Source organism: Puntigrus tetrazona, unplaced genomic scaffold (assembly GCF_018831695.1).
Source record: "Puntigrus tetrazona isolate hp1 unplaced genomic scaffold, ASM1883169v1 S000000173, whole genome shotgun sequence".
Taxonomy (NCBI): domain Eukaryota; kingdom Metazoa; phylum Chordata; class Actinopteri; order Cypriniformes; family Cyprinidae; genus Puntigrus; species Puntigrus tetrazona.
Genome location: NW_025047844.1, coordinates 270,001 through 297,500, shown reverse-complemented (window position 1 = coordinate 297,500; position 27,500 = coordinate 270,001). Strand labels below are relative to the sequence as shown.

The window sequence follows — 27,500 nt, the reverse complement described above, 5'->3', positions numbered from 1 at the left end:
CTGAGGCACTGCTGTACTAATACACGCCGTATTAATATTTGACCATTTAAATAATATATCGCGATTTCTTTTTTTGCACTAATGAGAGTAATCAAAAAATATCTTAATATAGGCTTTAACTGCTTTATGAATTAAGTATGTTATTTATTTCATTGGAATATTTGTATTTGAAATACGCCGCTTGCTGTGAGATTCGTCACTCCCTACAGTCACGTCTTATCAGGAGCTATAAATCACATCCTGGTCGTGTCGTCTTCATCCAGGTGAGGATGAAGCGGTTCGAGGAGCAGCTCCTGACGGGTCTGTGAGGACGATGGCAGTGGACACGTCTCTAGAAGCTCTCCACGAAGCTGCTGGGGAACAGGCCGGTCCGGCCGGTGCGCTGCAGAGTGCCCTTGAACCAGCCGTCTTCTCGCTTCTTGTGCACGAACACGATGTCTCCCTCCTTCAGCTCGATCTCCGCTTCGCTCTGAGGAGGGTACGGCACCACCACACGGTACCTGACGAGACACCTCACACGCTTAATCTCTGCCAAACTGAGCGCGTGTTAAAGTGACATTTATTTCGGTGTGTTTTCAGCATCGTTCAGAGTCACGTGATCTTCAGAAATCAGAATAATACACCGATTTACTGATTACTATCAGATGGATCGAAAAACAAAAGGAAAAGAAAAGCTTTTATGTGTTGAGCATGCATTAAATTGATAACATTTTAAGTAAAATGCTGCTCTTTTGAGCTTTGAATAATGTGTGGATCCTAAAAAACTGTTTTCAGTCAGAAATGATCAGTGAATCGGTGTATTATTCTGATTTCTGAAGATCACGTGACTCTGAAGACTGGAGGAATGATGCTGAAAACACACAGAAATAAATCACACTTTAACACACATTCACACAGAAAACTGATTTTTTACATCCTAATAATATTTTAGTTTTTTATTGTAATTTGGTCGAATGAATGCAACCTTGCTGAGAATAAAGAATTTCTGAATTATGCCAAATGTTTAAATAGTAGTGTACAAATATGTATTTATTTTTTATGAAATGATGACTATGGGTTAAATCGTGTATTTTAACACTAGTTAACACCTGAGTCTGTCCACAAGAGGGCGCAGGGGATCAATATCAATATTGTTCAAAGACAAGCCTGGTACAGAGCAGTGCATTTACTGCATGTTTAAACTGAAATGCATACAATTGCAAAAAGATTTGGGCATTTTTGTGACTTTTTCAGTGCTTGCTACAGCAGCTTAAATTTATATGCATTCAAATGTGCATTTAAGCTTTTGAATCGCAGGGTATTGTATGGGATTTTATTTGGACAGCTCAGATCAGGACATACTGACTCAGCAGTCGAGTACGGTTTAATAAAATTCACATCAAATAAATGCAGCCTTGGTGAGCAAAAGAGACTTGTTTTATAAAAATAAATAAATGTAAAAAAAAAAAAATAAATAAATAAATAAATAAATAAAAAAAAAAAAAAAAAAAAATATATATATATATATATATATATATATATATATATATATATATATATATATTATATAATATTATACATTATTATACTCTTACACTTCATTTTCATTACATAATATTTCAATGCTAGTAAAAACATCCAATTTCACCCCATCAGTCCACAAGAGGGTGCACCGGAGATACAGAGCAGACAGCATGGGGCTGAAAAACAAACCTGCTGCTTCAAGTGCATTTATCTGAACTAAAATTGCATTAAAAAATGCTTGATACAGGTCTTAAATTCATGCTTTAAAATGTGTATATGTGACCCTAGGGGGCATTTCTGAAAGCTGAATAAATCATCTCTCCATTGGTTTATGAGCGGACAATATCTGTCTGAGATACAACTATTAGAAAAATCTGGAACCTGAGGGAGCAAAAAAATATAAATATTGAGAAAACCTCCTTAAAAGTTGTTCAAGTGAACCTTCATGAAACACGATCTTTACTTAATATCATAATGATTTTATTTTCATAAAAGAGAAACATACAGTCTGTTTCTGTTATAATACCCATACAGGGGCACTTGGTTTCACGGTCGAACCCGTGTGCATGCAGTGAAGCTGACCTCTCTCTGGACAGGGGCTTGGGCTCGGGGCGTCCGGCGAGCGGCGACGAGGAGCAGGGCTGTCTGGCCGGAGGAGACACAGAGAAGTTGAGGTCCAGAGATCCGGACTTCCTGTGCAGAGGCTCCATTCCCATCGCCCCCTGCATCTCGCTCTCGATGGGGCAGGAGCCGGCCCGACCCTGACCGCACGGCTCGTGAGTGGGAGACACGGACGGAGGAGAGCGAGACTTCTTCTTAGCCGCGGCTCCCGAGAGAAGCTTGAGGAGGCCGCTGCTCTTCTTCTCTTTCTGGGAGAAAACAGTCATTTAATACAAAACTAATTCCGTTCGGCTGGAGGAAGTTACCACAGAAATATATTTAAATGTACTTCTCTTAGTAATAATAATAATTGCTAACCATTTCGTTTTATTTAAACAGTAAATCCTCTGTATTTGTTTGCATTAAACGATTAATTAAATAGCTCATGTTTTAATTACCACTGACATTTTGTTATTAAACAGTCCAGAAAAAAAGAACTTTGAGCGATTTTTTACACTCTGTTATTGTATTTATTGGGCCCAATTATTGTAAATGTTTTTAAAAAAATAGTAATAATAAATAAACAGTGATACTTAATTTTTCCTATTATCCATATATATATATATATATATATATATATATATATATATATATATATATATATATATCATATATACAGCAATTTTTAAATGACTTTCTATGAAATTATTCAAACAGAATGCATGAATTAAAACTGATTATATCAGTATAAATTTCTTTTTATGTTAATAAATTATTAACCAAATGCTTAAAATATTTCATTTCTGTTTTTCATGTCTACACTGCAAAAATATTTGCTTAGTATTTTTCTCTCGTTTTCTAGTATTAATATCTAAACATTTCTCAATCAAGATGCACTTACTTGAGAAGTGAGATATTATGTCTTGTTTTTTTTTTTTAAAGCATTATAGTTTGTTAGTATTTGCACAAAAATATGTCAAGGGTGTAAGAAAAATGTATAATTTTCTCAGAAAACAAGACATAATTTCTAATGTCGTTTTACAAATAAATGCATCTTGATTTGAGAATGTTTCATTAGAAAACAAGCAGTGAATGATGTTTTTCAGAGATGACCTTCTCCAGCTTCTTGTCTTCAGGTTTGTGCTGTCCTGTGTCTGCGTCTACGTCTGCGTCTGCGTGGGACGTCTGCGGCTCCGCTCCGTTCAGATGCGGCGTGATGGAGCTCAGGGGCCTCAGGGGCCGAGCGTGAGACAGGGGCCGAGCCGGGGACCGAGACGGACTGCTGCTGCTCGCCGGGGGACTGTGTACTGAACGGCATTCACACACACACACACACACACACACACACACACACACACACACACACACACACACACACACACGTGTCACACCAGCTCGTATTTTCACGGCGCATTTATCAATATAACTTCAGCACAAGACAAGATTTCTCACAAAATGTAAGCTTGATTTAATGATTGAAAAAGCATTATATTTTTACAATTAAAAATATTATTAGTTATATTTCTTATTTTGCGTAATTTGTTAATACTATGATTGTTTTATATACTAATGTTGTTATATTATTATTATTACAACATTTATTTAATTAAATACTACTACTATTAATAATAAGAATAATAATAATAATAACAAAATTAATTATAAAAATAATTATATTAACAATATTATTAAATTGTTATATTATTATGATTTTAGTTTAATAATATTATTTACTTGAAATTTGTTTATTTTTAGACTTTGATAAAATAATGATAAGTACTACTATATAAATAAAGTAATACTACTACTATTACTATTCCTTAATATTAATGTAATATAATAATAACAATATTTGGAAGTTTTATTGTTATCATCATCGTCGTCATAATTGTATTGTAGTTGTATTACTAAATAAAAACTAAAAAGTATATAACTATATACTAAATAAAAGTAATTAAAAATATATTTTATTTATATTGATTTCAGTTATACTGATATCATTTTTGACCAATTTGTGTAGCTATAAACAAACATAACATATTTAAAATAAATAAATTCTTAAATGCATGAAGAATTATGATTAAATACAGTGATTAAATATGTTACAGTGTAATAATACAATACAATAATACAAAAAACTGATTATTTTTCATCTCAAATGTGAACGTGTACATGTGCATTCAGCAGATGCTTTAATTCTATTGCACTGCGCGCACACACACACACACACACACACACACACATCAGACTCTGTTCAGATCATCACGAGAGAGGAAATGATGTCACGGTTCTCGCTTGCGTCTTGTCGCTCTTCAGAGTTTAAGAAGTGTGAGAATGCAACCCAGCAATTACTGCCAGCCTTCATTCAGCAGACGTCTTATCTGAGCTGGAAAACACTTTAACAAGCTCCTCCAGAGCTAATGCAGCGCCACGCTGAACACGCTTCACTGACACGCTTGTGTGTGTGTGTGTGTGTGTGTGTGTGTGTGTGTGTGTGTGTGCGCGCCCACAAATACCTCCAGAAACATTCAGTATGTAGAAATAGAATTCAACTTATCAATAAGGGCTTAAAAGTGGCCCTATTATGGATTTTTAAAAGTGATCTTTCATGAGGTGTATAACAAAGCTCTAAGTGAATGAACATCCTGCAAAGTTTTAAACCTGAAAGTGCTCCGTGTATAAAGGTATTGTATATAAATGCATATTATACAAAAACTAAAGTGTTTTTTGATCTTGAGTGCATCCCAACCTGTTGCTGGAGACCCCCAAAAGCAAAATGTGACCCATAATAGGGAAGTTAGCTATCTGAAAGCTGAATGTGTGTGTTTCTCACCCAGCTGCATGGCGGAGCGCGGCTGACTGACCGTCTGCTGGCTGCAGATGCGCAGACAGTTCTTCAGATGCAGCTGCGGAGACGACGGGCTGCTGAGAGGCGTGCTGGAGCGAGACGCAGACGCAGACGCCATCAGGACCGGGCTGGAGGGGCCCGCGGAGCCCGGGGAACCAGGGGCCTTCACCTGAGACGCTCCAGAGAGACACGAGCGTGTCTGACCCACAGCGAACGGAGCCCTGCAGTGACACACACACACACACACACACAGAGAGAGAGACACACACACAGAGACAGAGACACAGAGATACACACACAGACACACGTGCAGAGACACACACACAAACACAGAGAGACAGAAACACACACACACACACACACACAGAGAGAGACAGAGACACAGAGATACACACACACACACACACACAGCAGAGACACACACACACACACACACAGAGAGAGACAGAAACACACACACACACACACAGAGAGACACACAGACAGAGACACACAGACACACACACACAGAGAGACAGAAACACACACACAAACAGAGACACACACAGACAGAGACGGAGACACACACACACACACACAGAGAGAGACAGAAACACACACACACACACACACACACACACACAGACGAGACACACACACACACACACAGAGAGAGAGAGCGAGAGAGAGAATGTCAGAGCTGTGATTAGATTGAATCTGTCTTTTGTTTTATGTTTTTATTGTTTCAGTCTGCTTTCGTGTCAGATCAACATTCCTGGATCTGTTCATCATCACCTTCATCAGATGTTTGCGTTTAACCACAAGCCTCTGCATCTCAAAAACACCTGAAGTGAGGCGTGAACAGAGCGATCCGGTTTTAGACGTGTGAGCTCCAGCCTCAGGTTCACACAAACACCTTCAGATCATGTGATAGAAGAGGAGAGATGATGAGTGTGTGTGTGTGTGTGTGTGTGTGTGTGTTATATCTGTGCAGTCATCAGCCTCACAATACACTGTATGGATCTTTTATGCCAAAGATCATTAGGATATTAAGATCATGTTCTGTGAAGATATTTTGTAACTTTTCTACCATAAATGTATCAAAACCTAATTTCTGATTAGTAATATTTCATTGCTAAGAACTTCATTTGAACAACTTTAAAGGTGCTTTTTGGTCATAAACATTTTTACTTGTAATACAATCCATTTTTGAATCTGATTATGTAATCCACATATACAGTACTGTCAAATAATTAGTTGCGATTAATCACATCCAAACTTAAGAGTTTTTGGTTATATAATATATGCATGTGTACTGTCTATATTTATTCTGTGTGTATAAATATATGTATATTTACATACAACAAATTCAAACCAAATATATTTCTTAATTATATATGTGCATACGTGCATATTTATATATGCATAATACATATACACAGTACACACACGTATATTATATAAACAAAACTTTTATTTTTTATGCAATTAAGCAATCGTGATTAAAATATTTGACAGCACTAGTAATTATTTGAGTTATTACCCATCACTATGAAATGAATAATAATTAAAATTATTATTATATTAATAATTCATCAGATCAAACCCTGATGTGAAGAAGCTCATCAACCGATAACCAACCCGTCACACACACTCTCCTTCTTGAGAGCTCTTTTAAACGTTGAGAACTAAACTCTGACTGAAAGGTGTGTTTGAAGACATCACACATTCATGCACCTCCAGCAGTGTGTGATGAATCAGTGATGAATCAAGCACTCCACCTGAATCAGAGATCTGGAACTCGTTCCTTCATTTCTTTTAGAGTCGTGCTTTTACTCCAAACATCATCTACAGCCTCTTGGCCAGGATCTCAATCAGGACATTCAGGAAGCTTTTACTTGAAACATATCCTAGACAAAAACATCAGCGGTGTGCCACATATTCTTAGCAGACGTTTCTTTCAATTAAAACAGCTCAGATTTACATTTTAGTCTGGGACTAAACTTAAGCCTAGTCTTATCTTGAAATCAAATAACTGAGAAGAAATACTGTTGTTATTCTAAGAAAGGAATCAATCACTTTACAGGTTCTACCAGCTAACTACATGTTAACTAGCAGTCATAGAGTATCAGTAGACTGTTAGTAGAACATCTAGTCCTCAACATACTACATACTGAGCATCAGAAACATACTCTACTAACAATAAACCTCCTCTAACAGAGAGTTAGTAGACGTGTGCTTGTGAATGAATGAGAATTAGCTGACATGTAGTTAGTAGAATCCTTAAAGTGGACTTTCAGAATAAAGTGTGACGGAGGAATCTCATTAACGCTGTGATGCAGAATCTACAGACGCAGGTGTGTTTTATGAAGCTTAATGAGGAGACTTCTCTCTGAGGAGCGCTCACCTGGAGACGGGCGTGACGTAGTTTCCTGGGAACACTCCGGACGCTCCGGAGCGCAGCGACGTTCCTTTGAACCAGCCGTCCTGACACTTCTCCATCACTCGGTACATCTCTCCCTTCCTCAGCTCCAGCTCGTCCGCCTTCTGAGGCTTGTACGCGTACATGGCCAGATATCTGCAGAAACACAGAGTCACCAGCCAGAGTGTGATTGAGTGATTGAGTGAGTGTGTGTGAGTGTGTGTGAGTGTGTGTGATTGAGTGTGTTTGTGAGTGTGTGTGAGTGTGAGTGATTGAGTGTGTGTGTGTGTGTGTGTGTGTGTGTGTGTGTGTGTGTGTGTGTGTGTGTGTGTGTGTGTGTGTGTGAGTGTGTGTGTGTGAGTAAGTATGTGTGTGTGTGTGAGTAAGTGTGTGTGTGTGTGTGTGATGTGTGCAGTGTGAATGAGTGTGTGTGTGTGTGTGTGTGTGTGTTGTGTTGTAAAGTTATGTGTGTGCAACAGGATTAAAGTTAATCTATCTTAATTATAAAATGAATCCAGGATCAAAATGATGGTTTAAATGTAAATCTGCTTATTTTTAAACAAGGTTTAAAGTTTGGTGCAACAGAATTATTAGATAAACCTTGATTTAATCTAGATTTAAGATTAATCAAAATGATGGTTTAAATGTAAATCTTGTTTAAAGTGCAACAGAATTATTAGATAAACCAGATCCTCACATACACACACACACTCTCTCTCACACAGACATACACTCGCACACACACTCACACACACTCTCACACAGACACACACTCTTTCACACACTCTCTCACTCTCTCACACACTCTCGCACACACACACACTCTCTCACACACACAGCTGATTAAACTTAGATGTTCTCTGTCAGGATTATCTTAAGAAGTACTAAAGAATCATTTTAGTTCATTCAGCAGAGCACATTAAGTACAGAAGTGTTGATGTCTCCGTGGAGTGTGTGAGGAAGAGCAGCTCTGTGTGAAATCACTCACATGTTGAGAGGCAGCTGGACTTTAGCGGCGGCGAGCAGCTCTCCGGTTGTGGACGTGATGCGCGGAGGAACCGAAGCTGCGGCATTGGCTGTGATTGAAGAGTCCTGTGAAGACAATGGTTCTGAGAGACACTAATGGGCTCCTGCAGCTGCTGACAAAATGCATTATGGGAGCTGGATATGCACCTTGGGACTCTACGTGATCCATCTGTTTCACTCCAGAGATTCACCCTCATGGGTTCTCATGTTGACCTTTGACCTCAGAACACTAATGGAGCCCAACGCTCTTAATGGGATCAACCAGCTGAGCCCAGGTCAGAGGTCAAGAGTCTGTCTGCAGTTAAAATACTTACTGCATTATGTATGTATATATATATATATGTGTGTGTGTGTGTGTGTGTGTGTGTGTGTGTGTGTAGACACACTATAGAACCATAGATTATTTGAATATTTATTTTATATTGTATTACATATAAATATGTATTTGTTTTGGATTTGCTTAAAAATTTGGTGAGAAATGTGTCACTGCAATAAATTGAATGGTCTTCAGTGTTTCTGTAGTTTGTGCTGTAAATGTTAAAGCGAATGTGTGTGTGTGTGTGTGTCTGCACCCTGTGCCAGGTGTGTGTGTGTCTGTACCTTTGTGTCAGGTGTGTGTGTGTGTGTACAGGTGTGTGTGTGTGTATCTGTGTGGCCGGTGCGCTGGAGGACAGGTGTGTGTGTGTGTGTGTGTACAGGTGTGTGTGTGTGTGTATCTGTGTGACCGGTGCGCTGGAGGACAGGTGTGTGTGTGTGTGTGTGTGTGTGTATACCTGTGTGTGTGTGTCTGTACCTGAGTGTGTGTCTGTGGTGTGTGTGTGAGTGTGTGTGTGTGTGTGTGTGTGAGTGTGTGGCCGGTGCGCTGGAGGACAGGTGGTGTGTGTGTGTGTGTGTGTACCTGTGTGGCTGTGGCTGGAGGACAGGTGTGTGTCTGTGTGTGTGTGTGTGTGTGTGTGTGTGTGTGTGTGTGTGTGTGTGTGTACAGTGTGTGTGTGTGTGTGTGTGTGTAGTGTGTGTGTGTGCTGGAGGTGTGTGTGTGTGTGTACCTGTGTGGCCGGTGCGCTGGAGACAGGTGTGTGTGTGTGTGTGTGTGTGTGTGTGTGTGTGTGCGCTGTACAGTGTGTGTGTGTGTCTGTGTGTGAGTGTGTGTGTGTGTGTGTGTGTGTGTGTGTGTGTGTACCTGTGTGGCTGTGTGCTGGAGGACAGGTGTGTGTGTGTGTGTGTGTGTGTGTGTGTGTGTGTGGAGGACAGGTGTGTGTGTGTGTGTGTGTGTGTGTGTGTGTGTGTGTGTGTGTGTGTGTGTGTGTGTGTGTACCTGTGTGGCCGCTGGAGGACAGGTGCGTGTGTGTGTGTGTGTGTGGTGTGTGTACCTGTGTGGTCGGTGCGCTGGAGGACAGGTGTGTGTGTGTGTGTCTGTGTGTGTGTGTGTGTGTGTGTGTGGCCGTGCACTGGAGGACAGGTGCGCTGGAGGACAGGTGTGTGTGTGTGTGTGTGTGTGTGTACCTGTGGCAGTGCGCTGGAGGACAGGTGTGTGTGTGTGTGTGTGTGTGTGTGTGTGTGTGTGTGTGTGTGTGTGTACCTGTGTGTGTGTGTGCGCTGGAGGACAGGTGTGTGTGTGTGTGTGTGTGTACCTGTGTGGCCGGTGCGCTGGAGGAGGTGTGTGTGTGTGTGTGTGTGTGTGTGTGTGTGTGTGTGTGTGTGTGTGTGTACCTGTGTGGCCGGTGCGCTGTGTGGTGTGTGTGTGTGTGTGTGTGTGTGTGTGTGTGTGTGTGTGTACCTGTGTGCCGGTGCGCTGGAGAGACAGGTGTGTGTGTGTGTGTGTGTGTGTGTGTGTGTGTGTGTGTGTGTGTGTGTGTGTGTGTGTGTGTGTGTGTGTGTGAGTGTGTGTGGTGTGTGTGTGTGTGTGTACCTAAGTGGCCGGTGCACTGGAGGACAGGTGTGTGTGTGTGTGTGTGTACCTGTGTGGCAGTGCGCTGGAGGACAGGTGTGTGTGTGTGTGTGAGTGACAGTGTGTGTGTGTGTGTGTGTGTGTACCTGTGTGCCGGTGCGCTGAGGACAGGTGTGTGTGTGTGTGTGTGTGTGTGTGTGTGTGTGTGTGTGTGTGTGTGTGTGTGTGTGTACTGTGTGGTGCGCTGGAGGACAGGTGTGTGTGTGTGTGTGTGTGTGTGTGTGTGTGTGTGTGTGTGTGTGTGTGTGTGTGTGTGTGTGGCCGTGCGCTGGAGGACAGGTGTGTGTGTGTGTGTGTGTGTGTGTGGTGTGTGCGCTGGAGGACAGTGTGTGTGTGTGTGTGTGTGTGTGTGTGTGTGTGTACCTGTGTGGCCGGTGCGCTGGAGGACAGGTGTGTGTGTGTGTGTGTGTGTGTGTGTGTGTGTGTGTGTGTGTACCTGTGTGGCCGGTGCGCTGGAGGACAGGTGTGTGTGTGTGTGTGTGTGTACCTGTGTGGCTGTGCGCTGGAGGACAGGTGTGTGTGTGTGTGTGTGTACCTGTGTGGCTGTGTGCTGGAGGACAGTGTGTGTGTGTGTGTGTGTGTGTGTGTGTGTGTGTGTACCTGTGTGGCCGTGCACTGGAGGACAGGTGTGTGTGTGTGTGTGTGTGTACCTGTGTGGCTGTGCGCTGGAGGACAGGTGTGTGTGTGTGTGTGTGTGTGTGTGTGTGTGTGTGTGTACCTGTGTGGCTGGCGCTGGAGACAGGTGTGTGTGTGTGTGTGTGTGTGTGTGTGTGTGTGTGTGTGTGTGTGTGTGTACCTGTGTGGCCAGTGCGCTGGAGGACAGGTGTGTGTGTGTGTGTGTGTGTGTGGCCGGTGCGCTGGAGGACAGGTGTGTGTGTGTGTGTGTGTGTGTGTGTGTGTGTGTGTGTGTGTACCTGTGTGGCCGGTGCGCTGGAGGACAGGTGTGTGTGTGTGTGTCTGTGTGTGTGTGTGTGTGTGTGTGTACCTGTGTGGCTGTGTGGAGGACAGGTGTGTGTGTGTGTCTGTGTGTGTGTGTGTGTGTGTGTGTGTGTGTGTGTGTGTGTGTACCTGTGTGGCCGTGCGCTGGAGGACAGGTGTGTGTGTGTGTGTGTGTGTGTGTGTGTGTGTACCTGTGTGGCAGTGCGCTGGAGGACAGGTGTGTGTGTGTGTGTGTGTGTGTGTGTGTGTGTACCTGTGTGGCTGTGCGCTGGAGGACAGGTGTGTGTGTGTGTGTGTGTACCTGTGTGGCCGGTGCGCTGGAGGACAGGTGTGTGTGTGTGTGTGTGTGTGTGTGTGTACCTGTGTGGCCGGTGCGCTGGAGGACAGGTGTGTGTGTGTGTGTGTGTGTACCTGTGTGGCCGGTGCGCTGGAGGACAGGTGTGGGCAGTCAGTGATGCGGGCAGCAGCGCGGGGGTCCGAGGAGCTGATGAGGACGGGAGCGCTGATCTCCATCGAGTGCCGGTTGTTTCCCAGCACCTGAGCCGAGCGCTGCGTCATGCTGAGCGCCGTGAACGAGTGCCTCTTCTTGGCGTTCTTCTTTCCCTCGGCGTGTCGGTGCGCTCCGTTCCCGTTACAGCTGACGGCCTCCGCGCTCACCGACGGCTTGTCCATCTCCATCAGCTGCTTCGCCGTTTCATTCAGCTGAGGACGAACACAGCCATCCGGTGACTTACATCCTTCTCAATGAAAGATCGAAAGGATAAACGATGCAGATTCGTTCTCATAGCCATGTTTACCAAGGGTGCCAATATTTTTGCCCATGACTGTATATACATGAGCAGAAGAGACTTCTTTCAGAAACACACTTAGTGTATATCTTCTCTTAAACATATTTCATAAATATTGTCACATCAACTGAATGAATGAACAGAAAATACAGCATCAAACAGATTCACACACACACTCACACACACACACACTCACTCACTCACACACACACACACCAACAGATGAAGAATATCTCAGAAAGTAATTATTAAGTGTGGTTCAGTCCGTCTGTCTGATTTAATAAAGTCATACACTGCATCAACACAAACATCACATTATACTGATTATGAACCATCTGCAGGAAATCATCAGAGTGATGAAGATCACACCGTCCTCATCCTCATCTTCATCTCACAGACCATCAGACGCTCATCTTTTCCTGCGTTGTTTTTTATTTCTTTGCATCATTCTAATTATTTTTCCTGGATTACATTTTTACAGTTAAATTAAATTAAATACAATAGGTCAAATTAAATGAAATCATCAACTTTTTTATTAAATTTAATAAAAATACAATTTTAGGATTGTAATTTTTTTTAATAAACAATTTCCATTTAATTATCTGGATTTAATTTAAATGGTTTCATTACATTTTAATAATCAGAAAGCATGTATAATTATTTGATTTCACAAAACTCACTACTATTTATTAAAATATGCACAATAATAATTCCCCACAGATTTTAAAATCTTTAAAATGAATAGTTTTTATAATTTTATCAAACAATGCACTGCAAAACTAAGGTTTAATGTTAAAATGTGAAATAACAGCAATGTTAAAAAAATAAAGTATGGATATGATTACAGAATTCATGCCTTTAAGAAGAACATTTTATTGCAAAAAAGTTATATTTTCCACCAGTTTCTTCAAATGACATCAAACCTTTATTTTGGCGGGTTTTAGAGCTGTTTCTTCAAACGCTGCTTTAATTTACTGCTCTTTTCTATATCCTCCGTGTAAAAGCTAAACACTAAAGACATGGATTTGGTGAATCATTATGACAGATATTAAAATGAGAACGATATAGAAACTGACTAAACAGATGTTTTGATGAATAGAAACACAAACGTGCCGAACGGATCAGACTCCAGCCCTTTGTTTCAACTCGCCGTCCTGCGCTCATGAATATGCTAATGATATGTAAACAGTATGTAAATGAGCCCGAATGATGGGCCCCACCGAGCGGCTTGGGGCCTTCTGAAGGTCATCATATTATCACTCCGGTGTGAGGCGCTCAGACCGGTCTGCCTTCACAGATAATGTACAGGACTAACCGTATAGACATAATAAATACACACACAGACACACACACACAGATACAGACACACACACACAGACACACACACACACACACAGACACACACACCCACACACACACATTAATGTAAAGAAAAACCTTTATTTTGGATGCAGGTCATCTTAATTAATACTAATGGATATTAAAACACAGAGCTGTTTGCTGTTTATAAGATATTGTTCAACATTTGCCCCATCGGGAAAAAATACATAAATCACAGCATGAGCAAACATTTCATTCTACATTTTCTAAAATTAAATCTAAAGTCTAAAAACTCATATTCGGGCCCTGAATAAATGTTTGAAAAAATCCTGAGAGGTGTATCACGATAAATAGTCCTACATTACCACGTGGATAAAAACAGAGGTACAATATATATATTTTATATTATTTTATATATTAATATTTTCTTAAAATCTGTTGTGTTATGAACATGATGTTCAAATCCATCGAGGAGTTTCTTTAAAGGGGTCTTTTTATGTAAAAAAAGTGCTTGCCGTGTCTTTTTCTGTTTGCTTAGAAGAAAAAAACCTCAGTAAACACAATATTAATAAATCATAGATGAGCAGACGAGTCCAGAACACAAAGGCAGTGTTTAATACTCATTAAGTGTCTGATGCGTCCTCCCATACAACACCATTAGAAGGAAAACGCTTAATGTGGTCTAATAATTTATTAGGTATGATTTATTAATCATATTTATTGAATTTGGTATTTAAAAAAAAAAGGTTTTTCTTTTAATGTGTAATTAAGCCCACTGGGTTCGTATCTGCTTGTCTGTACAGAGCATGCTTTATTAATAATGTGTTCAGAAACAGTGTTTTCCTGCATCTGTAAACTTCATTTAAACCGTAATATCAGCGTCATTATGCAAGTTCTTTATGCACTAAATTAGTTTACAGAGAGTATTATCGAAACCGCTAAGCAGTATCGTATCGGTGTGAAAAAAATCAAAATAATACATAATCCACCGACAGGGGCCCCGGGAGGACCTGCTGAGGGCCCCCAAAACACTAGACCTATACCGAGAGAGACACGTGTGCATTACAGTAATAGATCCCTGCTGTGATCACCTCAGAGGAACAACACAGAGAACATCATGAAGTGACAAACGTGCAGCAGAATAATGACAGGCTGTCAGACACGAGCAGAAATAACTCACAGCGCTGGGAGTACGAGAGAATACAGCTGTGTGTGTGTGTGTGTGTGTGTGTGTGTGTGTGTGTGTGTGTGTGTGTGAACTCTAACATGAGACTTCATGAGTGTGTGTATGTGTGTGGTATAATGAAAACACACGCACCCTAAAGAGAGCAGCCCGGAAAATGGAGCGCAGGTGGAGAAAAACTAAATTAGAAGTATTTCGTATTGCCTGGCGGGAGAGTATGCTGTCATACAGAAAAACATTAAAAATGGCAAGATCTGATTATTTTTCATCCCTTTTAGAAGAAAACAAACACAACCCCCGGTATTTATTCAGTACAGTGACTAAATTAACAAAAAATAAAGCATCAACAGGTGCTAATATGCCCCAAGAGTATAGCTGCAATGAGTTCATGAATTTCTTTACTTCTAAGATTGATACCATCAGAGATAAAATTGTAACTATGCAGCCGTCAACTACAGTTTCACATCAGATAATGAGCTTTAGATCCCTAAGGAAAAATTACACTCTTTCTCTATTATAGGAGAAGAAGACTTGTACAAACTTGTTAAATCATCTAAACCAGCAACATGTATGTTAGACCCTGTTCCATCTAAACTATTAAAAGATCTGCTTCCAGAAGTCATAGATCCTATTTTGAACATTATTAATTCATCATTGTCATTAGGTTATGTTCCCAAAACCTTTAAACTGGCTGTAGTTAAACCTCTCATTAAGAAACCACATCTTGATCCCAAAGACTTAGTAAATTACAGACCAATCTCTAATCTCCTTTTCTGTCAAAGATACTAGAAAAGGTAGTATCCTCACAACTGTATTCCTTTTTAGAAAAAAATGGTGTCTGTGAGGATTTCCAATCAGGTTTTAGACCGTACCATAGTACTGAGACTGCTCTCATTAGAGTTACTAATGACCTGCTTCTATCATCTGATCGTGGTTTTATCTCGTTATTAGTGCTATTAGATCTTAGCGCAGCATTCGATACTATCGATCACAACATTCTCTTGGATAGACTAGAAAACTATGTTGGCATTAGAGGAAGCGCCTTAGCATGGTTTACATCATATCTATCTGACCGCTATCAGTTTGTGGCATTAAATGAGGAGGTATCATATCAATCACAAGTGAAATATGGAGTTCCTCAAGGCTCAGTGCTAGGACCGTTACTTTTCAACCTTTACATGTTACCTCTGGGAGATATTATCAGGAGTCATGGTGTTAGCTTTCACTGCTATGCTGATGATACTCAGCTCTATATTTCAGCGCAGCCTGGTGATACACACCAAATTGAGAATCTAACAGAATGCATAGTCGATATAAAAAGCTGGATGATGAGTAACTTCTTAATGTTAAATTCTGAAAAAACAGAGGTGCTAATAATTGGACCTAAAAACCCACATATAATAATCTAGAACACAGCCTATCACTTGATGGCTGCTCTGTTAATTCTTCATCATCAGTTAGGAACCTAGGTGTGCTGTTTGACCGCAATCTTTCCTTTGAAAATCATGTTTCTAGCATCTGTAAAACTGCGTTTTTCCATCTTAAAAATATATCTAAATTACGACCTATGCTTTCAACCTCTAATGCAGAAATATTAATTCATGCGTTTATGACCTCAAGGTTAGATTATTGCAATGCTTTATTGGGTGGTTGTTCTGCACGCTTAATAAACAAACTTCAGCTAGTCCAAAACACAGCAGCCAGAGTCCTTACTAGAACTAGGAAGTATGATCATATTAGCCCGGTTCTGTCAACACTGCACTGGCTCCTATCAAACATCAGATAGATTTTAAAATCTTATTAATTACCTATAAAGCCCTGAATGGTTTAGCTCCTCAATACTTGAGCGAGCTCTTATCACATTATAGTCCTGCACGTCCGCTGCGTTCTCAAAACTCTGGCCATTTGATAATACCTAGAATATCAAAATCAACTGCGGGCGGCAGATCCTCTTTCCTATCTAGCACCTAAACTCTGGAACAATCTCCCTAACTCTGTTCAGGAGGCAGACACACTCTGCCAGTTTAAATCTAGATTAAAGACACATCTTTTTAACTTAGCCTACACATAACACACCAACACACCTTTTATTATTCAAACCCGTTAAAGGATTTTTAGGCTGCATTACTTAGATTTGCTGGAACCGGGAACACTACTCCTAAAATACGATGTACTTGTGACATCGTAAAAAGAATGGCATCTATGCTAATATTAGTCCTGTTTCTTTCTCAATCTGTTTTCACAGTTTGTATCCAGACTAGATGGTGGATCAGCACCCAGAGATTATGTTCATCAGAGACCAGAACACCTAGATGCGCCTGTGGACAGTTCACCAGATCCTGATGCACACACACACATATTGATTACAGAGACCGTCTCTGCATTTAATAAGAAATTGTTCACTCTCTTCATTATACATCCCTGTCAGTGTATTCTTCTACTTTATTCTGTACAGTGCTTTGATACAACCTGTGTTGATAAAAGCGCTATATAAATAAAAATGATTGATTGAATGATTGATGTGTGTGTGTGAATGCTGCTTTATCATGAGACTTCATGTGTGTGTGAGAGTGTGTAAGAGTGTGTGAGTGTGTATAAGATCATGCATGTGTGTGTGTGTGTGTGTGTGTGTGTGTGTCTGTGTGTGTGTGTGTGTGTGTGTGTGTGTGTGTGTGTGTGTGTGTGTGTGTGTGTGTGTGTGTGTGTGTGTGTGTGTGTGTGTGTGTGTGTGTGTGTGTGTGTGTGTGTGTGTGTGTGTGTGTGTGTGTGTGTGTGTGTGTGTGTGTGTGTGTGTGTGTGTGTGTGTGTGTGTGTGTGTGTGTGTGTGTGTGTGTGTGTGTGTGTGTGTGTGTGTGTGTGTGTGTGTGTGTGTGTGTGTGTCTGTGTGTGTGTGTTCTGAATCTGTAAGCTGTTTCTCTTCAGGATGATCTTTGAGACAGACACACTATCATCACTAAACCTGGCAAGAATTAATAAATGTTGTGTAAAGAAAACATGTATTGATAATTCTCATTACTGTAATGCAAAGATATTATATATTATATAAAAAGAAATATATAAAATTGTATATATATAAAATGATATATAAAAACTGTAGTAAGACAAATAATATCCCTCTTCATGCGTGTTCAAGCTCCAGTCATTTCCCAGCATGCCTAGCAGCGGAGCTCCACGCTTTACAATGAAACCCCGGTGAGAAGATTACATCATTAAAACACGAGCGAGACACACGAGGACAGACTTTAAATGAGGTGAAGATAAACACCCTCTGGTTTCTGAGGAGCAGAGGAGAGCGAGCTCGTGATAATCAGAAGAACAACAGCTAATGATCAGAGAGACAACAGCTGAAGGATCTGTTCACCCCAAAACAAACATTTGCTGAAAATCTTGTCATGCTCAACTGGTGCGAGATCAGGACAGAGTCTGCAGTGAATGGGTGCCGTCAGAATCAGAGTCATCACAATAATCTACAGAACTCCAACAAGACAGAAGATCAAACTATACTCCATATAATCTTCCTCCGGTGTCTCTTTCTTCACAATCCAGACGTATATTAGTTTATATCTGTTTCTGATTCAATCCAGAACGCTTTTCATCGGAGGAAGACTTATTATGGATTATGGATTCATATTAAGGTCTCGAAGCTGGATTAGTTTGATCTTCTGTCTTCTCCAGATGTTCACTGATGGACTGTGGATTATTCTGATGTTTTTATCAGACTCTCGTTCCGACGGCACCCATTCACTTCCATTACTGAGACACTGAGGCAGAGACGCATTTCTCCAGACACACTCATCCTGATCTCGAATGAACCCGAGGATGAACACATTTCAGCACTATTCCTTTAATGGCTTAAAAGTAATATTTTAAAATATTCATTTTTTTAAGGGGACTTACTGTTTTTCTTTAATTTGCATCACACGGATAATGTATTTCTCAAAGGTTAATGTTTAATTCATGATAAATATCCCTAACCTGCTAAAGGACATCGGAACATCTCCCCTTCACTCATACAATCAATACACTTTACCCACAATGCATCACTCGCAGGGCTCTGAATGGTTCTCCAGTCTGAACAAGTGGTTTACTGTTAGATTTAACAGTGAATTAAACGGCATTTCTTCAGCTTTATGTTAGAACGCCTTTAACACACACACACACACACACTCACACACACACTTACCTCCACGTATAGGATAGGAAAAATCCCGATCTTATCTCCCAGCATGCCTTCTGCCCAGTTATCGTCCACTCTTCGTATGACGGTGAGAATCTCGTCCTGTGAGAAGAAACATGCTGTAAATACACACACTACGCGCTGGAGAAATACACTACTAAGAGACACTAAATCACATCCTTAAAGGTGTCACATCTTAATATTCAAACCGAGAAATAAATCAAATTCTAATCTCACTTCTGAGAGTTTATAGAGAGATAAAGAGTGCACGTGTAAACTGAAGACTTTTTGCTGCTCAAGACTTTCTTTTTTATCATTATTGCAAATTGTTCCTTTATTTTATCCCACAGTCTAACTTCAGACGTAACAAATGCACAGATTGCTTTCGAACGAGTTGAGAGTTTTTGAAATGGAAGAAATCGACCGCGCTGTTTCTCTGTCAAACTTTAGACTGGAGTCAAATAAAACACTTTACACACGGAGTGAAGATGACTAAGATCAAGGTCATAAGTGTTATAAGACAGAGCATCACTGGGTCCAAACTAAACCACTTCGGTTTTACTCTCATTAAATCAAGAAATTATTAATAAAGCATCATTTAAATTCTTGAATGCATGCATGCAACTTTTGTAATGCATTTTAATCATCGATTTCAAGTGATATTTTTTTTTTAACACAGCTGCAGCATATAAATCAAAAATAGAATCGGGGCAAGGATCGAACCCTGAGGGACACCACATTCAGAGGAGCACAGGAACCCTGGACACACAATAGGCTTGTAGGAGTATTTCATAACGGGCTTCGAAACTAATTTAAAACAGACAGCACCTCTCAGACCCACACAGTGTGTTTAAACGAAAGAGCAGTACATCGTGATCAACCAATCAAAAGCCGAGCTGAGGACTAGTAAGATCAGGAAGAGTAAAGAGGGCTGATTCACAGCTGTGTAATGTCCTAAAAGCAGACTGAAGAAGGCCATAGATTCTAAAACAAATGGTGTTTCTACACAACATTTGACTAAATTCTGGATAAAGAAGGTAAATTAGAAACAGGTCTAAAATGTGTTGAAATCTGTTTTTGTTAAATTGCCGTTATTATTGTTGCAACTAAAACGGGGAAAAAAAAGTATAAATTATGGACATATAAAATACTACAAATGAAAAAAACACAATATTACGGAAATAGAAAATGAAATAATAATGTCTTAAACACGGCACACACACAAAATATTAACAAATGTACTGGTATTTCAATGATAATGGAATAATGACTACATTTTCATTTAAAATTCAGAAAGCAAGAGCCTGAACCTCAGCATTTTTAAGACATTAATATCTATATCTTTATGAAGGCGCCTCGGTTCACGATGATCATACTAGCTTTCAGCACAGAACTCATTTGAATCGATTCGCATCAAGCTTCACTTCAGCGAGAGTCAACCCCGTCTCAATCAAGAGCGTCTATTAAAGAGTTTTAGCATGCAGATGCTCGTCTGCCTCTCATCCGCCCGTCCTTCTCCTCTCTGAAAGACTCGTCTGTGTTTCCAGGACTCGTCTTTCCGGATCCTGCGTCTGGAGGACAGAGGCTGCTTGTGGAGAAACAGCTCTGCAGCTGTGTGACGATGTGAGGAACATACAGAGCACAGAAGCACACACCAACCAGTCTCTAACCCGCACCAATGACTTTCGTCTGGAAGAACAACGCTGTTTTTTGGCAATACGTTAAAAGTCAAATGGAGACCAAAGTCGGGACGGCCGACGTGAATCTTCAGTCTGACTGTATTTACATTTATGCATTTTTGCCAGATGCTTTTATTTATAAACATACTACTACATAAACAAAAATCTAGAAAGCTAGACTAGAAGCTACTTTGTGTGTGTCTTTATTTTAACACATCATTGATATACTACAACAGTTTTGTTAATTCATGCGTTTATGACCTCGAGGTTAGATTATTGTAATGCTTTATTGGGTGGTTGTTCTGCACGCTTAATAAACAAACTTCAGCTAGTCCAAAACACAGCAGCTAGTCCTTACTAGAACTAGGAAGTATGATCATATTAGCCCGGTTCTGTCAACACTGCACTGGCTCCCTATCAAACATCAGATAGATTTTAAAATCTTATTAATTACCTATAAAGCCCTGAATGGTTTAGCTCCTCAATACTTGAGCGAGCTCTTATCACATTATAGTCCTGCACGTCCGCTGCGTTCTCAAAACTCTGGCCATTTGATAATACCTAGAATATCAAAATCAACTGCGGGCGGCAGATCCTTTTCCTATCTAGCACCTAAACTCTGGAACAATCTCCCTAACTCTGTTCAGGAGGCAGACACACTTTTCAGTTTAATAACACACTTTTATGATTCAAATCCGTTAAAGGATTCTTAGGCTGCATTAATTAGGGAACACTCCTCATAAAACACCATGTACTCATTTACATTGTAAAAAAATGGCATCTACTCTAATATTAGTTTGTTTCTTATTCGGTTTCTCAGTATCTAGATTTGATGGTGGATCAGCACCGGATGACCTTCATTAGAGACCAGAACACCTAGTCTTTTGCACAATCTGACATGCACTTAACATTTAACTGGAAATTACAGGTCAATAAATCTCAATAAACTAGAATGTCACAAAAAAGTTTATGTATTTCAGTAATTCAACTCAAATTGTGAAAGGTCTGTATTAAATAAATTCAGTGCACACAGACTGAAGTAGTTGAAATTTTAATACTTCCAATATTAATTGTTGAATTGTTGTCCTTCTGGAAAGTGTTTATTTACTGTACATGTACTCAATACTTGGTAGGGGCTCCTTCTGCTTTAATAACTGGTTGTGTGATGGAGGAGATCAGAGGTTGTATGGAAGCCCAGGTTTCTTTGACAGTGGCCTTCAGCATGTTTTGGTCTCTTGCTTCTCATTTTCCTCTGGACGATACCCCACAGACTCTCTATAGTGTTTAAGTCTGGTGAGTTTGCCGGTCAGTCAAGAACACCAACACCACGGTCATTTAATCCACTTTTGTTGGTTTTGGTGGTGTGGGCAGGTGCCCAATCCTGCCGGAAAATGAAATCAGCATCTTCAAAAAGCTGGTCAGCAGAAACAAGCATGAAGTGCTCCAACATTTCTTAGTAAACGGGTGCAGTGGCGTTGGTTTACAGAAAACACAATGGACCAACAACAACAGAGACATTACACCAGAATCATCAGAGACCATGGAAACTTAACACTGGACTTCTCCACCTTCTTCCAGACTCTAGGACCTTGGTTTCCAAATTGTTCAGGACAACAGTCAGGTGAGAGGTCTTCTCCATGATTGTGAATCCTAGTGAACCAAACCGAGAGAGCGTTTTGAAAGCTCAGGAAACCTCTGCAGGAGTTTTGAGTGGATTAGATGACTGGCGTGTCATGTTCTGACGTTTTTGAGATCGTGAATTGGTGGGCTTTAGTTAAATGTGAGCCTAAATCGTTATAAATAAAAACCAAAGACTTCAGTCTGTCTGCATTCAATTTATTTAACACAAAATATCACAATTTGAAACAATATTTCCATGACATTCGGTCAGAGGAGCCTGGTTTCTCTCAACAGCTCACGGATAGGGTTTATGTTCCTTGTCATTCTATTAATTTTTATATCTACATAGTATTTCTTTATTTTTCGTAGTGCTGATCACGATCAATCGCATCCAAAATAAATGTTTTTGTTTAAATAATACACGTATTTATCATGCTTATATAAACACACATACAGCATAGGTTTAGAAAATATCTATTTATATTCATATAAACGATATTATATTTAATACATAAACGTTTTCTTAAAAGCATAAATGCACGTGTGCGTATTTATATATACATAATAAATGTTTATTATCCAACCAAAATTTGTATTAATCAAGGATATCTATTTTTAAAAAGCGTTGCTCTTTTGAGCTTTCTATTCATTTGTTCATCCATAAATATAAAGTGTATGATTCATCCACAAACACAACCGTGTTCAATCAATGTTTGTCGAGCAGTACTATTAGTGTATTCTTCTGATTTCTGAAGATCACGTGACGCTGAAGACTGGAGGAATGATGCTGGAAATCACAGAAAAGAACTGAAATCATAGGCTGAAGTCTGTACCTTAGTGAAGGTCAAGCAGTCTTTGTCCTGGTCTTTGTCTTTGACCTCGAAGTCGTAGAGAGCTTTCCCCTGCGGCGGCGTCTGAGACAGCGGCCGGATGCACTGGATGTAACTGGCCGGCAGGAAGCCGTGGCTGCCGTTCAGTTCTCCGTGAAACCAGTTCTCGTCCACCTTCCGCCGCAGGATGATGATATCTCCTTTGCTGAACTTCAGGTCGCCCGGTTCTTTGCCCTCGTAGCTGTAAAGTGCTTTTCCACACGGCAGCTGAGGAACGCTCTGGAAGACAAACACCGGACAAAAAAAACCATTCATTCAAAAACTTCAGTTAGTTTCCAGGGCAAACATTTCTTATTTCTGTTAAGTTTAGACCTGCTAATGTTTGTTAGGTGTATAGCTAAAACTAAAACAAATATACAGAAATATTTTTAAAATTATTTTCAAAATTCACAACTATAACATATATAAATATTACATAAAATAATATAAAAATATATAAAAACACATATCAAAAGTATATCAATTACACAAACTACAACAAAGACTGCACACAAATATAAAAAAACTAATTATAATGAAAACTAATTATGTTCAAATATAAATATAAAAAATATAAAATGCAAACAAAATGATAATGGTATATCACGTCTGAAACAAAAATAAATAATAAAATGCACAAGAAAGTAAAACTTTAAAATGTATAATGTATAATATAATATAGATAACACAGAATCTGTATAAATATATACGTGTGTGTGTGTTTATATATACAGTACACACATTTGCAAACAAAACTTTCAATCATAATTAATTATTTGACAGCAGTAATAAAAATATAAAGGTTATAAATGTATCTGTGTGCATCATCTGCTCCGTCGACTCAAACACAGACTCTTGAAAGCGTTTTAAATGATTAATCAATCAAAAACAAACTCTGAACCCCTGAAAGTGTGTCTGATCTGATGCAACGCTGGGAAAGATCAGCACTAGACCCTGATTCACAGGTTCTTCTCATCACCCCTGATGAAGCTGGCTCCAGCGGATCATTGCTTTAATGCAAAAATAAACAACTAAACAAATCAAATACCGACTTAAAGATGGATTAATGTTACAGCACTCACGCCTTTCATACATGAGTGTTGAGATGTGCTTTCATCAGGGTTTGTTGTACTGGGGTTTTTAACAGTTCAGGATAACAAGAAGAAACTTTCATCGTAAGCCCGATAATTCCAGTTGTTTTGTCTATTTCTGCTCCGTGCTTTTTAAACTAAACAGTTCAGTGAATGATTCAATGACTCACTCATAAAACCAGTCACCCGATTCATTTCTGAATGAATCGTCAGGCTTGAATGTAGCATTTGAACGAAAGATTCAATGATTCAATTATAAAAACAATCATTCGGTTCATTTTTTAATGCATTTAAAGCATTTTTACTAATAAGTTCACTGAACCACACAATGACTCAATAAACAGTCAGGTTTAAATATGAATGAATCTGAATGAATGATTCAACGACTCGCTTGATTCTTTCTTTAAAGAATCAGCATTTGAAAAGCTGATTCTTTTTCTAAAAGTGACTCTTTTTCAATATATAACTGAAATGAATGGCAGGGCCTTGTGGGCTGTCACAGACAGACAGACTGTGGATGTTTCTCTGAGCCACCGCACTCTACTCAAGTTTAATGAATTCACACACTGAGCCACTTCTGTGTAATTATGAGCTCTTAATATAAGAATATGAAGATCATCAAATATTTAGATGAAACGTGATTCATGTTCAGTCAAACGATTACGCTAAACTGCTACCACAACGATGAATGCATTTTAGATTCAGTTTAATTCTAGTGATGCTAGAACTAGTTCGTTTCAGATGATTGGAATACACTAGATACGTTAATATTAAACATTAACAACAAGGAGAAAATGGAATGGAAACAGTTCATCTGATTAAAGTGAGAAAGGACTGAGATTGTAATGTTCATGGCATGAGACGATGCTTATCTTTACTAGTACAGGCAATTATTAGTCACATATGGGACTGGGTTTGAATGCACGGATTAACCGTTTTATTTCATTATAAATATTAGTTCAATAAGCGCTGGCAGTCAGCTCTGAAAACAAAGACACAATTACACGTGAATTAAAGCTCTGAATGAGTTTTGAATGAAATCGGACTCTCGGAGGGTTTCTCTGTCCTCAAGCGCATCCAGACGGGATTAACCACACACAGCTTCCCGAAGACATCCACACAGCTTACTCCATTCAACACAATCAATTTACAGGCTTTCTGGAGCTCCGCAGCTTCACCACTTAAACCACAGATCACTGCGGATCAGCTTTAACGTCACACAAACTCAGTACTGTTAGCAACTGGACGGACAGGGTTCAACTCAGAAGAACCTGAACTCTGGACAAAACTCAGTGCAACTTTAGACGTCAAACATGCATCAAACTCAAATCACTGCCTTCTTGGTGAACCCAGACATAAAGTGTTTATTTATTCATCATTTAACAGCATACAAGCAATAAAAATTGTACTGGTCACGCGTTTTTGCAGCTTAATATTAATACTTTTATTTTATTTTATTTACATTTTTTTGGAAGAAAGACTTTTAAGTTTATTATTAAGACTTTTATTGAGCAAAAGAAGTGTTAGTAAAGACGTTCATGATGGTCAAAAGATTTCTGTTTCATATAAATGCTGTTCTTTTGAACTTACTATTTATCTGTTAATCCTGAAAAAATAAAATGTACATTTTTTCGCAAAAATACTGAGCGGGACACAGAATGAGAAATGTTTCTCGAGCAGCAAATCAGTATATTATTATGATTTCTGACCGATCGTGTGACACTGAAGACCGGAGTAATGATGCTGAAAATACAGCTGCACTTCATAGAAATAGAGAAAACATTCTAATATTTTTTCACAATTTTACTGTTATTTTTTAATCAAATAAATGTAATTAAAAAAGTTTTTCAGAAACATTAAAAGAATATATATATATACATATATATGTATATATATATATATATATATATATATATATATATATATATATAATAAAATGAAAAAAATATATATATATATTTTAATTTTATTATTATTTTTTAATTATTATTTATTTATTTTTATTTTATTATTATATATATATATATATATATTATATAATAAAATATGTTTATATAAATAACTCCGAAACACAGAAAAGCCATCTGTAAGTTATCTACAGAGTTTTAGAGCACGCTTGAATAGAGGTTCATGGAGTCTGGTTGTACTCCTGGGTAGAGCAGACGTCTCGCTGCTGAAGAGAAGAAGATGGCGTTGGAGCCTCAGGCAGGAAACAATGCAGCGCTGATGAACTGTCCTTGAGTATTTTAGTGAGAGTGTGTATGGAGGCTTACTCACGCCTTTCACTCGTTTATTCCCGACAGCATCTCTTCAGGTAGTCCTCCCCATACTGGACTAGAACACGCTCTTTTAGCTTCTCAGAGGAAGTTTATTCTGGGGCTCACCTTCAAAATCAAGCACTTAGTGTGAGCGTCTCACGACAGGTCCGAGCTATTTAAAGGTGGAAACTCTACTAATGGCTTGTCCTGAGATGCTGAGGGGGAACTAATCACCACGTCCACAGTCCAAGCTCCATTCATCGCCGATATAAATTTCTGTCCCCGTTCCACTACGGGAACCCATTAGAGACTCATCTGCAAATATGAATCCAGGCTATTGATGCATACGACAGAAAGCTAGAAGGGACTAGAAGTCCTCCCTGAGGAACACCAGCTGGAACGGGCAAGGAGATAGACACACCTTCTGCTCTCTGTTCTTCAGATCGCTCCTCACAATAAGACACGCAAGGAGTCAGCGAGGAACGGAGTAGTTGGCGATGATCGATTGTGTCAAACAATCAACTATCCTCTATCTTGGGGGATCTGTTCAGTGCTTCATGGCGGTGCTGCAGAAGTTGAATTCGTAGCTTCTCGTGAAGCCATGTTGAGATCTTAATGACTTCAAACTCTTTTCCAAGACAGCCAAGTAGTGGGATCTCGTTTTTGGCTAAATGTTATGCTGTATGCATGTGTTGAAGATATCACACAACACCGGCGCCAACTCTACACGAAAAGTCTTTAGCACCCAACAGTCAGGAACAGCACTCACTTCACGGAGTCTAGTCTTAAACAAGTGTACATACTGAACGAGTATGCTTTCCTCCAGCTTTCTTACCCCTTTGGGTGAGATCTGAGTTGAAGAATCCCATTTGACTTAAATGTTCTTAACTTGAGGAGAGAAAGGAGATGCAGATCCTCTCAGACTTCACTTAAATGTCCAGCTAGTTGAGTCGCTTGAAGATAGTTTCTTCAGGACTGGTTTCCTGTCATCCATCCAGAAATAAATCCATCCACGTCATAACTCCCAATTCAGAGATATAACCATACACGTAAATGATCTGTACGTACTGTACGTTTGTAAGCAATATTAAGTTGAATTTGTTTAAAAAGCTAGAAAGAACCCGACTGCCGAAAGCTCAACTCTCACACGGCCATCGAAAAGCGCCACCTAGTTTAACAGCTGTGAGAACAGATCTGTGTGTTTGGATGAGAGTCTGACGTGGGCGACTGACTGAGTGTGTGTGTGTGTG

The 27,500-nt window shown here is 39.6% G+C and overlaps 1 protein-coding gene across 1 annotated transcript in view; it reads right to left on the bottom strand.

Moving 5' to 3' along the window:
• The window catches only part of LOC122333014 (E3 ubiquitin-protein ligase SH3RF3-like), a 62,812-nt gene that overhangs the window by 1,523 nt on the left and 33,789 nt on the right, over window positions 1-27,500 (bottom strand). The window contains exons 2-10 of the mRNA XM_043230494.1: window positions 22,866-23,141; window positions 18,740-18,835; window positions 11,677-11,967; window positions 8,341-8,444; window positions 7,338-7,508; window positions 4,937-5,172; window positions 3,217-3,410; window positions 2,086-2,372; window positions 1-500 (exon numbers count right to left, since the gene is read on the bottom strand). The exon at window positions 1-500 is cut by the window's left edge and continues 1,523 nt beyond it. Coding sequence (XP_043086429.1) covers window positions 332-500; window positions 2,086-2,372; window positions 3,217-3,410; window positions 4,937-5,172; window positions 7,338-7,508; window positions 8,341-8,444; window positions 11,677-11,967; window positions 18,740-18,835; window positions 22,866-23,141 — 1,824 coding nt within the window. The 3' untranslated portion in view covers window positions 1-331. The remainder of the gene's footprint in view (window positions 501-2,085; window positions 2,373-3,216; window positions 3,411-4,936; window positions 5,173-7,337; window positions 7,509-8,340; window positions 8,445-11,676; window positions 11,968-18,739; window positions 18,836-22,865; window positions 23,142-27,500) is intronic.